General features: G+C 43.8%; 1 protein-coding gene across 1 annotated transcript in view; it reads left to right on the top strand.

Annotated features, from left to right (window-relative positions):
- Positions 1-3,369: 3,369 nt before the first annotated feature.
- LOC137095249 (putative lipid scramblase CLPTM1) overlaps positions 3,370-17,684 on the top strand; it is a 44,959-nt gene continuing 30,644 nt past the window's right edge. Inside the window, exons 1-2 of the mRNA XM_067461707.1 lie at positions 3,370-3,484; positions 17,346-17,464. Coding sequence (XP_067317808.1) covers positions 3,434-3,484; positions 17,346-17,464 — 170 coding nt within the window. The 5' untranslated portion in view covers positions 3,370-3,433. The remainder of the gene's footprint in view (positions 3,485-17,345; positions 17,465-17,684) is intronic.

The following is a 17,684-nucleotide window of genomic DNA, read 5'->3' on the forward strand; positions in this document are numbered from 1 at the left end:
TACCAGTTGAAATGTCATGGCTCAATGCTATGGAATCAAGGAAGATGTGGTTTTACAAAAAGTGCTGATGCCTCATCGAACTATAAATCCCAGGATCCCATAGCTTTGAGCCACAGCAGTTAAAATGGTATCAAACGGCATTAACTCCCCAGTTCAGGTGCACCTTCAAATTGCATCTACACTGTTGAGTTAATGCAGTTTGATACCAGTTGAAATTTCATGGCCCAATGCTATGGAATCAAGGAAGATGTGGTTTTACAAAAAGTGCTGATGTCTCGCTGAACTATAAATCCCAGGATCCCATAGCCTTGAGCCATGGCAGTTAAAGTGGTACTGACTAGCATTAATTCTACCATGTGGGTGCACCTTCTGGCTGTATCTACACTGTTGAGTTAATGCAGTTTGATACCACCTTAACTGTCATGGCTCAAGGCTATGGTACGAATACACCTTCAGATTACATCTACACCGTAGAGTTAATGCAGTTTGATACCACTTTAACCTTCATGGCGCAAGGCTATGGAATCAAGGGGGTTATGACTTTACAAAAAGTGCTGATGCCTCCCTGAACTATAAATCCCAGGATCCCATAGCCTTGAGCCATGGGGGTTAAAGTGGTATTGACTAGTATTAATTCTACCGTGTGGGTGCACCTTCTGGCTGTATCTACACTGTTGAGTTAATGCAGTTTGATACCACTTTAACCTTCATGGCGCAAGGCTATGGAATCAAGGGGGTTATGACTTTACAAAAAGTGCTGATGCCTCCCTGAACTATAAATCCCAGGATCCCATAGCCTTGAGCCATAGGGGTTAAAGTGGTATTGACTAGTATTAATTCTACCGTGTGGGTGCACCTTCTGGCTGTATCTACACTGTTGAGTTAATGCAGTTTGATACCACTTTAACTGTCATGGCTCAAGGTTATGATACTAAACAGCACTAATTTTACAGTGTGGGTGTGTTTTTAATAAATGTAAACAAATTTAAATATAAATATTTAAATATAAATATTTAAGTATAAATATTTAAGTATGCATATAAATATTCAAATTTAAATAATTATATTAGGAAGAACTTCCTGACTGTGAGAGCCGTTCAGCAGTGGAACTCTCTGCCCTGGAGTGTGGTGGAGGCTCCTTCTTTGGAAGCGTTTACTTACTTACTTACTTACTTAGGCGATCCCTCGTTGGATGAGTAGGATAGTCTTACAGGATCAGTATTCTTGTGGATCCGTAGATGACTGTGGAGCCCTATTCTTGACCTGCATCTTCTCCCGCAGTGAGGGCATTGGTTTCCAAGTGGAAGGCGGTCTCGGTCGGGGTTGGCTTGACACGCCTTCCTCTTGGCAAGTTTCTCTCTTTCGCCCTCCATTCGTGCCTCTTCAAATTCTGCAGCACTGCTGGTCACAGCTGACCTCCAGCTGGAGTGCTCAAGGGCCAGGGCTTCCCATTTCTTAGTGTCTATGCCAGAGTTTTGAAGCTTTTAAACAGAGGCTGGATGGCCATCTGTCAGGAGTGCTTTGAATGCAATATTCCTGCTTCTTGGCAATGCTGGTGGTCTTTTCTTCTTCCAGCACGCTGACGTTTGTCCGCTTGTCTTCCCAAGAGATTTGCAGGATTTTCCGGAGGCAGCGCTGATAGAATCGTTTCAGGAATTGCCTGTGACGTTTGTAGACAGTCCACGTCTCGCAGGCATATAGCAGGGTTGGGAGGACAATAGCTCTATAAACAAGCACCTTGGTATCCCTACGGATGTCCCGGTCCTCAAACACTCTCTGCTTCATTCGGAAAAATGCTGCACTCGCAGAGCTCAGTCAGTGTTGTATTTCAGTGTCAATGTTGACTTTGGTAGAATGGTGGCAGCCAAGGTAGCAGAAATGATCAACATTTTCTAATGTGACACCATTAAGCTGTATCTCTGGCATTGGAGAGGGGACGGCTGGTGCCTGCTGGAAAAGCACCTTGGTTTTTTCAATGTTCAATGACAGGCCGAGCTTCTCGTATGCTTCTGCAAAGGTGTTTAGAGTGGCTTGTAGATCTTCTTCTGAGTGCGCACAGACAACATTGTCATCAGCATACTGGAGTTCTATAACAGATGTTGTTGTAACCTTGGTTTTGGCTTTCAGTCTGCTGAGGTTAAATAGTTTGCCATCTGTCCGGTAGATGATTTCCACTCTGGTGGGAAGCTTCCCATCAACAAGGTGAAGTATCATAGCAATGAAGAAGCAAAGACCACCAGCATTGAAGCGATGGTCCTCCGCCATCAACTCCGCTGGACCGGCCATGTTGTCCGGATGCCCGACCACCGTCTCCCAAAGCAGTTGCTCTACTCCGAACTTAAGAACGGAAAACGGAACGTTGGTGGGCAGGAAAAGAGATTCAAAGATGGGCTCAAAGCCAACCTTAAAAACTCCGGCATAGACACTGAGAACTGGGAAGCCCTGGCCCGTGAGTGTTCCAGCTGGAGGTCAGCTGTGACCAGCAGTGCTGCAGAATTTGAAGAGGCATGAATGGAGGGCAAAAGGGAGAAGCGTGCCAAGAGGAAGGCGCGTCAAGCCAACCCCGACCAAGACCCCCTTCCACCTGGAAACCGATGCCCTCACTGCGGAAGAAGATGCAAAGCAAGAATAGGGCTCCACAGCCACCTACGGACCCACAGGGAAACCCATGATGGAAGACCATCTTACTCATCCAACAAGGGATCGCCTAAGTAAAGTAAGTAAGTAAGTGTGGTGAGATGTCTTCCACAGTGGGCATGTGTACTCAGCAGCAGAGTAGCACAGCGCAAGGGCAGATGTCTTCACTGTATCTGGTTGTGATCCCCAGGTTGTGCCAGTCAGCTTTCGTATGATATTGTTTCTAGCACCCACTTTTTGCTTGATGTTCAGGCAGTGCTTCTTGTAGGTCAGAGCACGGTCCAGAGTCACTCCCAGGTATTTGGGTGCGCTGCAATGCTCCAGTGGGTTTCCTTCCCAGGTAATCCTCAGAGCTCGGGATGCTTGTCTGTTCTTAAGGTGATTTTAGATGGGTTAGGGATCAGCTGGTTTCCCCTGTAATAGGCAGTAAGGGGACCTAGAGCTTCGGAAAGCTTCTGTTCTACCATCTCAAAGCTCCCTGCTTGAGCGGTAATGGCACGATCATCAGCATAGATGAAACTCTCTGTCCCTTCTGGCAGTGGCTGGTCATTTGTGTAGATGTTGAACAGAATGTGGTAGAACTTATATTACCATCATTACGGTAGCATCGAGTCATGCCTTTGGTGGATTTTTGTTGTTGTTGTTCTCGGAGAATTACGGTAACCCGAAGGCGCTCGCCTGGAGTCGAACCAGAGGAGGTCACGTGGCTCCGGGCGGAGGGCGAGAACGGGACTTGAAGGGAGGGGAAGGAGAGGGGAAGTCTCGCGAGACCTCCACCAGGCAACGGCGCAGCAAGATGGCGGCGCCGGAGACGGAGACAGCGGCTCCCGTGGCTGGCCCTGAACTGGTAAGAGTCACGCTAGGCCTCATTTCCCGCCTGTTTCTCCCAAGGAGGTTGTTCTTCAGTGGCCTCTGGTTCTTTCAAGGCGAATGTCCCTTTCCTTCGGGCCTTGAGTCCCTTTTGCCATAGACCTTGCCTTCTTCCTCAACAGAGTTCAGTGGAAAGTAAGGGAAGGCCTCTCCATAGGCCACCCATTCATCTGTGTACAGACTAGACAAGCTCAGCCTAATGAGGCCAGTGAGCAGTCTGTCCTGTTCTGGGAATGGCTTTGGATGGACCTGGGAATCAGAGCTGAAAGGGACCCCTAGAGGCCATCCAGTCCAACCCTTTCCTGCTAGGCAGGAATACACCACCTAAGCCCTCCCGACAGATGGCCATCCAGCCTCTGTTTCAAAGCCTCAGGAGAAGGAGACCCCACCACACTGTTTATTATTTATTTAAAACACTAGCCCTGCTGTGGCCCACATGGGGGTTCAATTCTATCATTGTTGGGGTTCAGAATACTCTGTGATTGTAGGTGAACTATAAATCCCAGCAACTACAACTCCCAAATGTCAAGATTCTATTTCCCCCAAACTCCACCAGTGTTCGTGTAGAGTTTGGTCCAGATCCATCATTATTTGATTCCACAGTGCTCTCAGGATGTAGGTGGACTACAACTCCAAAACCAAAGGACACTGCCCACCAAACCCTTCCAGCATTTTCTGTTGGTCAAGTTTGGTTCAATTCCATCGTTGGTGGGGTTCAGAATGCTCATTGATTGTAGGCAGGGGCGGCTCAACCCATTACGCAAAGTAAGCATTTGCAGTATAGTTGATTTTGCCCAGGGGCGTCTTGAGGCGCTCTTGGGGGAAAATAGACCTTGACATTTGGGAGTTGTAGTTACTGGGATGTATAGTTCACCTACAATCAAAGAGCATTCTGAACCCCACCAATGATGGAATTGAACCAAATATGGCACACAGAACTCCCACGATGAACAGAAAATATATTTCAGTGATTGGTTGGGGGGGACGGGGACCAAAATACTGTTTGCTTACCATTGAAAAATTACCTAGGGCCGCCTCTGATTGTAGGTGAACTATAAACCCCAGCAACTACAACTCCCAAATGACAAAATCAATTTTTTTGAGTGAAGGACATACATTGGGTTGTTAGGTGTCTTGTGTCCAAATTTGGTGTCAATTCGTCCAGTGGTTTTTGAGTTCTGTTAATCCCACAAACTAACTTTACATATTTATTTATACAGATTTATATTCCGCCCTTCTCACCCCGAAGGGGACTCAGGGCAGAGCACAGCATATACACGGCAAACATTCAATGCCGGGACACAAATTCACATACAATACACAAACATTAAAAAAAATTATCAAAATATTAAAACACACCATTTAAAATCGTCCTAGTCATCCACATCAAATCTAGTATTTTGGCCTGGTCATCTTTCCTATTGCCGCTTCATTGCCCTGTCCCGAAAGCTTGGTCCCACAGCCAAGTTTTGACCATCTTTCTAAAGGACAGGAGGGAGGGGGCCGACCTGATCTCACCAGGAAGGGAGTTTCATAGCCAGGGAGCAATCACCGAGAAGGCCCTGTCTCTCGTCCCCACCAATCGTGCCTGTGACAATGGTGGGACGGAAAGCATGGCCTCCCCGGAGGATCTTAATTTCCACGATGGTTCATAGGGGAAGATGCGTTCGGACAGGTAATTTGGGCCGGGGCCCTTTGGGGCTTTATAGGCCAAAGCCAGCACATTGAATTGTGCCTGGTAGCAAACAGGCAGCCAGTAGAGCTAGCGTAACACGGGAGTTGTATGCTCCCTGTATGCCGCCCCAGTTATTAACCTGGCTGCCTTTCGTTGGACTATTTGAAGCTTCCGAGCGGTCTTCAAAGGCAACCCCACGTAGAGTGTGTTGCAGTAGTCTATTCTAGATGTAACGAGAGGGTGGACCACCGTGGCCAAGTCTGACTTCCCAAGGTACGGGTGCAGCTTGCGCACAAATTTTAATTGTGCGAATGCTCCTCTGGCCACCACTACAACCTGGGATTCCAGGCGCAGTGATGAATCCAGGAGAACTTCCCAAGCTGCAAACCTGTGCCTTCAAGGGGAGTGTGACTCCGTCCAGCACATGTTGCGACCCTATACCCTGTTCGGCCTTGAGACTGACCAGGAGGACCTCTGTCTTGTCTGGATTCAACTTCAATTTGCTTGCTCTCATCCAGAGTAGTAAGTAAAACTTTATTTCTGTCCCACCCAATCTCCCCAAGGGGGTGCAAGGTTTCTCACAACATAAAAAGGCAAATTTTCAATACCATAAATAATACATTAAACAAATTTATATACACAATACAACACAACAACAACAACAACAGTCCCTCGTTGGAGGTTGAGAAGAACGAGGTAGAAATGTTCTAAATATTTATTTATATATAAGGAGCCCCGGGGACTCGGTGGGTTAAATCCTTGTGCCGACAGTACTGAAGACCGACAGGTCGCAGGTTTGAATCTGGGGAGAGTGTGGATGAGCTCCCTCTGTCAGCTCCAGCTCCCCATGCAGGGACATGAGAGAAGCTTCTCACAAGGTTGGCAAAAACATCTGGGCATCGCCTGGGCAACGTCCTTGCAGGCGGCCAATTCTCTCACACCAGAAGTGACTTGCAGTTTCGCAAGTGTCTCCTGACACGAAAAAAAAATTATATATTCATCATGTCAGGAGCAAACCAAACAGTTGTATTGCATTAAATGTTCTAAATAAATAAATAACAGTAGTAATACTTCAAATTTCAACAGAAAGGAGGAAACCATAAAAATAAACAAAATCTGGCCACCAGTATTTTAAAAAACTCTAAAATCAGGACTGTAAACGAAGAACAGCACTCTGAAAACAGGAGAATTCCAGACATGAAACAATCGGGCCAGCTAACACCTCTCAACAAAGAATTCCCCCAGGCAGGATTCAGCCGGACTTTGAAGCTGCAAGGCTTTGCAGGATTAATTGCAACATTCACACTTGCCTCCAACAGACAAGAGTTCTTTCTCCCACCCTAGACCTTCCACAGATGTATAAACTTCCCTTGCTTAGTTTCCAAAATACCTCACAACCTCTGAGGATGCCTGCCATAGATGTGGGCGAAATGTCAGGAGAGAATGCTTCTGGAACATCACCATACACCCTGGAAAAGTCACAGCAACCTAACAATACTTTATTTGCAACCCGCACTATCTCCTCAGAGGGATTCAGGGCGGATTCCAGAAAAAAAGGGGAAACTTTCAGTGCCAAAGTGAGCAACAAAACAAATCAAACAACAAACAAATAGCATCAATATAAACTTAAAAACTTAAATGCCAACCAAATAATAGTTTAAAACGCATAAAGCTCACCATACACATTTGCATCAAAAGGATCTAAATAAATTAAGGTACAAAAGTGTGAAATAATGTGTGATGTGATTTAAATTAGTGTGATGATGATATGCAGCAGCCAAACAGTGCCAAAGTGCATTTCCAAATGAGGCTATATTATGTTGTTCGAATCCTCCTCCATAAGCTAAAGTGCAGCAATGAGTCTTCAAAAGCTTTTTAAAAGAGAGGAGGGAGAAGGCCATTTTTACTTCTTTGGGGAGGGAGTTCCAGAGGTGGAGGGCAATCACGGAGAAGACCCCCTCTCTCATTCCCACCAGCTGTGCAAATCATACAAAGCACACGAGAAACAATAATTACACGTTAAAACAATATAAATAAAAACAAGGGTTTAAAGCCATTTCCATATTACATTCCATATTTCATAAGGCCGGGTTTTTAAACATTTGTATACCCGTATGCCTGTGTACATTGGAAGGTTTTTATTTGTTTACTAAAGGAGGATAGTGATGGGGCCATTCTGATCTCCTTCAGAGGATAATTCCAGAGCCAGGGGGCAATTGCAGAGAAGGCCCTCTCTCATCCGCACCAACCAAGTTTGATACAGGAATAATAATAATAATACTTTATTTATAGGGTTGTTGTAGGTTTTTTTCGGGCTATATGGCCATGTTCTAGAGGCATTCTCTCCTGACGTTTCGTCTGCATCTATGGCAAGCATCCTCAGAGGTTGTGAGGTCTCACTACCTCTGAGGATGCTTGCCATCGATGCAGGCGAAACGTCAGGAGAGAATGCCTCTAGAACATGGCCATATAGCCCGAAAGAAACCTACAACAACCCAGTGATTCAGGCCATGAAAACCTTTGACTATACTTTATTTATATTCCGCCCTTCTCACCTTGAAGAGGACTCAGGGCGGATCACAGTACACATACATGGCAAACATTCAATGCCATTTTGTATAGACAATACACAGACAAAACAGAACAGAAGGAGGTGCCATGGAAGGTTGGGCTTGACTCCAGGGGATGCTGTTATTCTATCCTCTATGACAGGGGTCCTCAAACTAAGGCCCGGGGGCCGGATACGGCCCTCCAAGGTCATTTATCTGGCCCTCGCTCAGGGTCAACCTAAGTCTAAAACTACTTGAAAGCACACAACAATAAGAACAATCCTATCTCAACAGCCAAAAGCATGCCCACACTTCTCATTGAAATACTAATAAGTTTATATTTGTTAAAATTCATTTTAATTATTGTATTGTTTTAAAGTGGGGTTTTTTTTTGTGCTACAAATAAGATCTGTGCAGTTTGCATAGAAATTAATTCTTTTTTTTTTAAATGATAATCCGGCCCTCCAGCAGTTTGAGGACTGTGACCTGGCCCTCTGTTTAAAAAGTTTGAGGACCCCTGCTCTATGACGAAGAGCCCTCAGGACTTCCTCCTTCCTTTTGGTCACCCAGCATTCTCTGATCTTCCTTCTTTATGGCGTCATAAAACACCTCCCCTGCTTTTTTTGTGGTACCTAATTTCTCTAACCACAGCTAAAGCTGTTTTCGAATTGCTTAGGTAAACAATGAGCTAGGGCTGACAGTTGGCCGCTCACGCCATCCCAGGGCTTCGAACTTGCAACATTTTGGTTGATAGATCTTATAATTGCTGATGATTTACCAGCTGTGCTAAACCTCCGGATAGGACCGTGAAGAGGACCTCTCAATGAGCTCAGTGTCTGAGCAGGTTCATATGAGGAGATGCATTTGGTTAGATAGTCTGGACCCAAACCATTTAGTGCTTTAAAGATAATAACCAGCACATTAAATTTCACCCAGTAGCAGACTGGAGGCCAGCAGAGCTGCCATAGCATGCTAATTGTTCTCTCCCTGTTCAGTGCTCCTGTTAGTAATCTGGCTGCTGACCTCTGGACCAGCTGAAGCTTCCAAGCACTCTTTACAGCAGGCATGGGCAAACTTGGGCCCTCCCACAATTCCTAACAGGCTGGGAACTAGAGTGTGAGCCTTCCTTCATGGTGGCTGCCCCTTAACTTTGGAACTCCCTGCCCAGGAAAGCCGGAATAGCCCCCTTCCAGCTGTCCTTCCTGCGGCTGGCTAAAACCTTTCTATTCAGGCGAACTTTTAAAGATGAAGATTTTTAAAATCATCAGGGGTGCTGTGAATTTGTATGCTTAATACTGTTTAATACTGTTTTAATATTTGTATATTTTAATTTGTATTGCTGTGCTTTTAGTTGTGAGCCACTTTGTGTCTTCGTATAGAGAGAAAAAGCAGGAAATAAACATAATAATAATAATAATAATAACAATTACAATAACACGATATGAGGATTTAAAGAACTGCAAAAACTCTGGCTCAAGCTAGTAAAGGTGGTCCCAGTGGTGATTGGCACACTGGGTGCAGTGCCTAAAGACCTTGGCCTGCACTTAAACACAATCGGCACTGACAAAATTACCATCTGCCAGCTGCAGAAGGCCACCTTACTGGGATCTGCACGTATTATTTGTCGATACATCACACAGTCCTAGACACTTGGGAAGTGTCCGACATTTGATCTAATTCAACTGCCAGCAGAGTGTCTGCTGTGGACTAATCTTGTTGTGTTTCAAATAATAATATAATAATATGTTTATGTATATATGCGTTTTTGTGTCTATATAGAGGGGGCAGAGAGAGTGTATTGGGTAGCATGGGGAAAGGTTAACACCCAGAGCCATTTAAGGGCAGTAAAGTACTACACTTAGGCAATAAAAAGCACAAATACAGGATGGGTGACACCTGACTTGAAAATGAAACACATGAAAGTACTTTCGGATTCTTAGTAGACTACAAGCTGAACACGAGACAGCAGTGTGATGCAGCAGTTTAAAAAGCCAATGCGATTTTAGACTGCATCAGTAGGAGTACAGGCAGTCCCCAAGTTATGAACAAGATAGGTTTTGTATGTTTGTTCTTAAGTTGAATTTGTATGCAAATCAGAACAGGTACATTTTTCAGTTAACTCCAGTCAAAAAATAGTGTTTGTTTTGCTGACGGGTTCCCCTGTCCAGAAGATTTTGCCTCACTTTCTGTCCCTGTGTTAATTAGATTTTAAACAATGTGGCTTGTTGTGGAAACAAGGATTAGTGATAAAACTCCACTGGTGACACCTTTTCCTCATGATAATAACTTTTCAAGAGTGAATATCCCTTCCGAGGGGTAGATTTCTCTCACTTTCTGTTGTCTCACCCCCGTTCTTAACTAGGAGTCATTTGTAAGTTGCATGTTTGTAACTTGGGGAGTGCCTGTATTTTAAAAGCAACTGGGAAATGGGGACGGCAGAGGATGAATCAGGACATTTGCCACAAAGGTCCCAAAGCAGGTGGGAGGAATGTTATATGAGTCTGTCTAAAGCTGGAGTGTGCTTGTTTTTGTTTTTTTCACATTGTGCCTAGTAAACACAATTCAGCCTTGGTTTCTTTCAACCTCAGACATGTAAACATCAATATACCCGCAGGGCACAGCTGGAATGTGTTTGGTATTTGTGGTCTTTGAGGGGCCTGCTTTCCTCTCCCCTTTCTGTTTCTCTTCCCTAAATTCTAATCTCTAGAGCAAGGGTCCTCAAACTAATGCTGGCCCTCCAAGGTCATTTGCCCAGCCCTTGCACAGGGTCAACCTAAGTTTGAAACGACTTGCAAGCACACAATAACAACAACAATCCTATCTCATCAGCCAAAAGCAGGTCCACACTTCCCATTGAAATACTAATAAGTTTATATTTGTTAAAATTGTTCTTCATTTTAATTATTGTATTGTTTTTAGGTGGGCTTTTTTGCACTACAAATAAGATATGTGTAGTGTACATAGGAATTCATTTATGCTTTTTTCAAATTATAATCCGGCCCTCCAACAGTTTGAGGGACTGTGACCTGGCCCTCTGTTTAAAAAGTTTGAGGACCCCTGCTCTAGAGCAGTTGTTCTCAACCTGGGTCCCCAGATGTTTTTGGCCTACAACTCCCAGAAATCCTAGCCAGTTTACCAGCTGTTAGGATTTCTGGGAGTTGTAGGCCAAAAACATATGGGGACCCCAGGTTGAAAACCACTGCTCTAGAGCATCAGAAAACATACAGTGATATCCTTTCAAATGCTTAAACAAGGCTATTGAGTCCCCTCTCAACCTCCTTTCCCCCAAGCTAAACATCCACCCTCAAATCCCTAAGCCATCCCTCATAGGGCTTCATTTCCAAACCTTTGATTATTTTGGTTGCCTTCCATCTTGTCCATCCCCTTTTTGAATTGTGGGTGCTCACAGTGGGCTGCAGTGTTGTTCCAGGAGAGGTGTGAGCAAGTAGAATAGATTAATACCATGACTTCCCGTGATTTTGGCACTATATAGGGAGTGAGACAAAAGGAAGTGTGGGAAATCTACTTTAAAATGTACCTGTTCTGACTTGCATACAAATTCAACTTAAGAACAAACCTACAGGACCTATCTTGTTCGTTACTTGTGAATTACCTGTTCTCCTATTGATACATCCTAAAATTGCATTGGTTTTTTAAGCTACTGCATCTATTCTGTTGGCTCAGGTTCGACTTGTGGTCTACTAAGACTACTAAATTCTCCTAAACTCCATGGACTCTCCTGATGGGAGGATTTGAATCTGGACGCCCATCTTGTGTAACCTTTTAGCCAGTATATAATGTCCCTCATGCCTGTGCCAAATAGCTGAAAAGTCTTGTCATGCAGATAGGCTCAACCCAACCATAGTGGGTCTAAATCTTGAAATAAAGTGTGGTATAAGTATAATACATATAAATGAATAAAAGGTGGTAGAAGGCTTTTGGTGCTTGATCAGGTGCAGTTGTGTGGCAGATGGACTGTGTGAATGGGTTCTGGCCAAGTATGGACATTCAACCCAGATTTCTTTCCATTTTAGTTCTTATGCTGCTTGCATTTGACGCACCAGCTAGAATACTTTATCTTCTGCAGTGGCACATGGTATTGGTCCAGCCTTCTAATCCTTTTAAGTACATTTTTTCATCCTTCCTCAGCACTTGGTTTCTTCTTTCGCTTTCTTGGTTACTTATTATGTCTCTATCTCCATTTAGGACAACATTTGGCCCTCCAAATGTTAGTGGATTGTGACTTCTTTAACCATGACTACGTTGCTTAGAAGTCATAGTCCAGTCTCTGGAAGGCCATAGGCTGCCCATCTCTTATTCTTAGGTGCTTGCACAAGGGCCAGCCTCTTGTTCATTTTTCAGTCCTCTAGCTTCTCAACAACCTCTCAAGCAAATTGCTTCTACCTTTCTCTCTAATTAAAGAAAGGAGACGTTCTGGTTATTCCGCCAGTTGCTACCTCACTTGTATGTCCATGTCTCCTTTAGTTCCAACCCTTTCTTTGACAGCATATTTTTTTTCCTTTCAAATTTAGTCTTCTCTTACTCCCCCCCCCCCTTTCATATTGCCATAATAGCAACTTGACCTTTAATAATAAAATATATAATTTTACACTTTTGTTGTTTATATTTTGCATTAGGAGCGACTTGAGAGACTGCAAGTCACTTCTGGTGGTAGAGAATTGGCCGTCTGCAAGGACGTTGCCCAGGGGATGCCCGGATGTTTTGATGTTTTACCATCCTTTTGGAAGGTTTCTCTCATGGGTAGCTGGAACTGACAGAGAGAGCTCATCCGCACTCTCCCTGGATCCGAACCTATCGGTCTTCAGTCCTGCTGGCACAAGGGTTTAACCCACTTTGTCACCACGGGTTTCTAACATTTTACACTGATTCACTTATCTTTGGTTAAAGCAGTGGTTCCCAACCTTTGGTCCTCCACATGTTTTGGTGTTCAGCTCCCACATTCCTAACAGCTGGTCAATTGGCTGGGCTTTCTGGGAGTTGAAGTCCAAAATACCTGGAGGACCAAAATTTGGGGAGCACTGGGTTAAAGGGATCCCTGGCATTTTCGTCAGCACTGTATTCTTTAGGTTTCCTGAGAAATTGCTGGGTTTTTTTTCTTCTCCATCTGGGGAATTGGAGTTTAGTTGCCCTACTAGAGGGGACTGTTTATTTCCACACTACCCATCCAGCTCCTTTGGACCTTCCCATTCTGTCTCTTTTCCAACATTTTAAAAATACCTTTTTACAGTACTTTTTAACCTGTCAGATGAATGTTTTCCCTTTACTTATACAGTCACTCTCCATTCAATATTCTGCAAGTTCTCTGTCCCAGGTTTCTGTGGGGAACACAGCCTAGTTGACATTATATTATCGAAGGATTTCATGGCCGGTTATTGTGAGTTTTCCAGGCTTTATGGTCATGTTCCAGAAGCATTCTCTTGTGATGTTTCGCCTGCATCTGTGGCAGGCATCCTCAGAGGTTGTGAGGAGCGTTGGAAACTAGGAAAATGGGATTTATATATCTGTGGAAAGTCCAGGGTGGGAGAAAGAACTCTTGTCTGTTTGAGGTAATTGCTCTCTCCTTGCCAGTTTTCTTTGGAGCCTGAAAATCTTGCTCACAACCTGCCTCACAAAATGTGACTTATTCTAAGGGACAACAATGCTTTTTGGCTACACAGTCTAGATCAGATAGCCTATCATTGCTGGTTGTAATCTTTTTCAAAGTCGGTTATTCTTATGCTATGCGCAGAGAGCGTTCCTGTGCTGTGAGAAAAAGCATAATTAAAATCTGCTATCATCCAGAGAACTCACCCATAGGGGATACTTCCTGTCATTTCTTTGCATGATTCATTGCTTTTGCCCTGATACACTTTTATTTATCTTCTGCTGGAGAGGACATCTCTGTCCTGCCTCTGCATTCTGTTTGTCTGGCTTGGTTTCAGGGATGCAGGAGAGGAAGTTGTCCATGACATCTCTGGATGAGTAACTGTTTGTAACTTGTCTCTTTCCCTGAGATGAAGCCATCTCAGAAAAATAACTCTTTAAAACCCACAAAAGGGTGGGAATTACCATAGGTACTCTTTCATTCTTTAAAAATAGACCAGGATAACAACGTTTGGTGAATTGTCTATTACACCTGCTAGAAACAGGGAGGTGGTTGGAGGAAATCACCCTTCCACACCTGTTTTTCTACTCATTGATGGGAAGCTGCTTGTATTTTGGCTATTTAATTCTTTTGTTTGCCTGCCAACCATATATTTAAGATAACTCGATCACTGTCCACATTTTTTCTTAATTTGGAATTCCCCTCAGTGATATTGCTTAAATACTGTACTTCCCCTTTAGTTATTCTCCACCATCTAGATGTTAATATGCTGAAATCGAATGCCCTCTCTGCTGTTCGTTCCACTTCAATAAATTTGAGTCCATTCTCAAGGCCTTAAGTTCTTACTAATAGCTTTCGGTTTGGATGATAAGTATCTTGCCTGGTGCAGTGTTGGTGCTTTGTTGCATCTGTTTCACAACCTTCTAGCCGGAAGAAAGTTAGTTTGATGATGTTGAGATATTGTCGGGCCACAGAAACATCTGCGAGAACTGCACCTAGTCCCAGGGGTTAAAGAACTTTATGTAAGTTAGCCACTAATAGTCCCATTAAATGTTGTATCTTTTATGGAGTCAGGCTACAAGAATATTTTCCAGACTCTTGAGAAATAGAACACAGTGGGCAGGCAAAATGTACTAGGAATAAAATTGATAAAACCCTGGATGAGATATGTTTCTGAAGGAGAATGGGTTTCTTAGGGAGGAACACAAAAGGGCCAGAACACTAGAGTTAGGCCTTCATTAAGGGCGGGGGGAAAGTGCCTCATGACAACGGAGCAGTAGTTGGAACAGACTGCATATGGGAAATATATTCATTTGCTGAAGGCACATCAGAAGAGCCAAGTTTTTAGGCCTTTCTTATCTCCCTGTATAAGCCAGCGAGGAGGTTAAGATTGCTTAGGAAGGCTCTGCTCTCAATCCTGTCTCCTTCACAGGTGTGGTTGGTGATGACAAGAGACAGGGCCTTCTCAGTAGTGGCCCCTTAGCTTTGGAACTTCCTCCCGAATGAAATCAGATCAGCCCCTCCCTCCTCCTTACCTTCAGGAAAAGGCTAAAGACACGGATACGGGACCAAGCATTCAGTTAGTAGCCCACTAGAGAATTATGGAATAGTGCAATGACCATTTGAAATGGCTATGGATTATCCTTTTGTATAAAACAATTTTAATAACTGTTTTAAGGTTTGATATGTTTTAATGAGTTTTAATATATATGTTTATTTATTATATATGCATGTGTGTGTGTTTACATGGCATTGAAATGTTGCCTATATATGTAAGCTGCCTTGAGTCCCCTACAGGGTTGAGAAAAGCGGGGTATAAATAGGGTAAATAAAATAAAATAAAATATGTATTGTCGAAGGCTTTCATGGCTGGAATCACTAGGTTCTTGTGGGTTTTTTCGGGCTATAGAGCCATGTTCTAGAGGCATTTCTCCTGACATTTCGCCTGCATCTATGGCAAGCATCCTCAGAGGTATGAGGTCTGTTGGAATTAGGACAATGGGTTTATATATCTGTGGAATGGCTGGGGTGGGGCAAGGAGCTCTTCCCTGCTGCAGTTAGGTGTGAATGTTTAGCTGATCACCTTCATTAGCATTTGAAGGTCTGCCTGAGCCTGGGAAAATCTGTTTCTGGGAGGTGTTAATCTGTGCCTGGTTTTTTCCTCTCTGTTGTTTAGCTTTTATAATTTTAGAGTTTTTTAATACTGGTAGCCAGATTTTGTTCATTTTCATGGTCTCTTCCTTTCTGTTGAAATTGTCCACATGCTTGTGGATTTCAATGGCTTCTCTGTGTAGTCTGACATGGTGGTTGTTGGTGTGGTCCAGCATTTCTGTGTTCTCAAATAATCTGCTGTGTCCAGGCTGGTTCATCAGGTGCTCTGCTATGGCTGACTTCTCTGGTTGAAGTAGTCTGCAGTGCCTTTCATGTTCCTTGATGCGTGTCTGGGCGCTGCGTTTGGTGGTCCCTATGTAGACTTGTCCACAGCTGCATGGTATACGGTAGACTCCTGCAGAGGTGAGAGGATCCCTCTTGTCCTTTGCTGAACGTAGCATTTGTTGGATTTTCTTGGTGGGTTTGTAGATTGTTTGTATGTTGTGTTTCCTCATCAGCTTCCCTATGCGATCAGTGGTTCCCTTGATGTATGGCAGGAACACTTTTCCTCTGGGTGGATCTTCGTCTTTACTCTCGTGGCTTGTTCTTGGTCTTGCAGCTCTTCTGATGTCTGAGGTGGAGTATCCATTGGCCTGTAGAGCCCAGTTGAGGTGGTTCAGTTCATCTTGGAGGAGGTGGGGTTCGCAGATTCTTTTTGCACGGTCTGCCAAGGCTTTAATGGTGCTTCTTTTTTGACTTGGGTGATGGTTGGAGTTTTTATGTAGATATCTATCTGTGTGTGTGGGTTTTCTGTAGACGGTGTGACCCAATTGTTGATCTGGTTTGCGGATGACTAGGACATCTAGAAAAGGCAGTTTTCCTTCATTTTCTTTTTCCATGATGAACTGGATGTTTGGGTGGATGCTGTTAAGATGGTCCAGGAACCTGTTGAGTTCTTCTTCTCCATGGCTCCAAATGGTGAAGGTGTCATCCACATATCTGAACCATATCGTGGGCTTTTTGGCTGCTGTCTCTAGGGCTTGTTCTTCAAAGTGTTCCATGTAGAAGTTAGCTATGACCGGGCTGAGAGGGCTCCCCATAGCTACTCCATCTTTCTGTTCGTAGAATTCATTGTCCCACTGAAAGTAACTGGTGGTGAGGCAATGGTGAAACAGAGCCGTGATGTCTTCTGGGAACCTCTGGTTGATGAGTGCCATGGTGTCTGCTATCGGGACCATGGTAAATAGAGATACCACATCGAAGCTGATCAGTTTGTCGTTTGTATTTAGCTTGAGATTGCTGATTTTTTCTATGAAATGGGCTGAGTCCTTGATGTAGTGTGTAGTGAGCCCAATATGGCTTTGTAACTGTGCAGCAAGAAATTTTGCTAGGTCGTATGTGGGGGATCCAATGGCACTCACGATGGGTCTGAGTGGGGTGGAGTCCTTATGGATTTTTGGGAGTCCATAAAGCCTGGGTGGATGGGCTTCCGATTTACATAGCTGTTGTCGTATGTCAAAGTTTATTGAGGAGTTCTTAATCAGGGTGTTGGTTTTCTTGGTTATTTTGGCAGTTGGGTCTTGCTTGAGTTTTTTGTATATAGTAGGGTCCAGGAGTTTTAAAATAAAATAGTCTACTGGAAATTGATGCCAGTTCAATGGGGCCTTTCCTGGAGCCAGTGGGACTCCCTTTAGATCATCATTGGTGGGCTTTTACAGTATATTACAGAAGGAGCTGGGAATAAAGTGATAGTGTTTTGTGCACTTGTAAAGGTTTGGGACTTGAAATCTGTATTACTTGTTGATTATATCAATAGCTAGCAGTGAACACAGCGCTTACACTAATTTGAACTGCTAGGTTTTTTCCCTGAATGATTTTTTGCTGATACATGTCTTCTCTTTTTCTCTTCACGTTAAAGCAAGTGACTAGCAATGGAACTGCTGGGGGAGGAGAAGGAGTTGTTGATACTCAGCAACAGAACCAGCCGCAACAGCAACCTCCAAATGCCTGGCAGGTCATCAAAGGGGTCCTGTTTAGGTGAGATCTCAATGTTTGTGGAACCACCAGTTTCTGCTTTGTGTGTGAATATTTGTGTATATAGAAAACTTGATGGAAGGGTGTGAGTGGTGGGATTTCTCTATTTCCTTTAAACCATCTCATTGTTAATTTGCAACAGCAGTCATGTTTTTAGATTTTTATGAAAGCAACAATAACATTCTCTGATATTAGATATCTAAATATAGTAATAGTAATAATA

This window comes from Anolis sagrei, chromosome Y (genome assembly GCF_037176765.1).
Source record: "Anolis sagrei isolate rAnoSag1 chromosome Y, rAnoSag1.mat, whole genome shotgun sequence".
Taxonomy (NCBI): Eukaryota; Metazoa; Chordata; class Lepidosauria; order Squamata; family Dactyloidae; genus Anolis; species Anolis sagrei.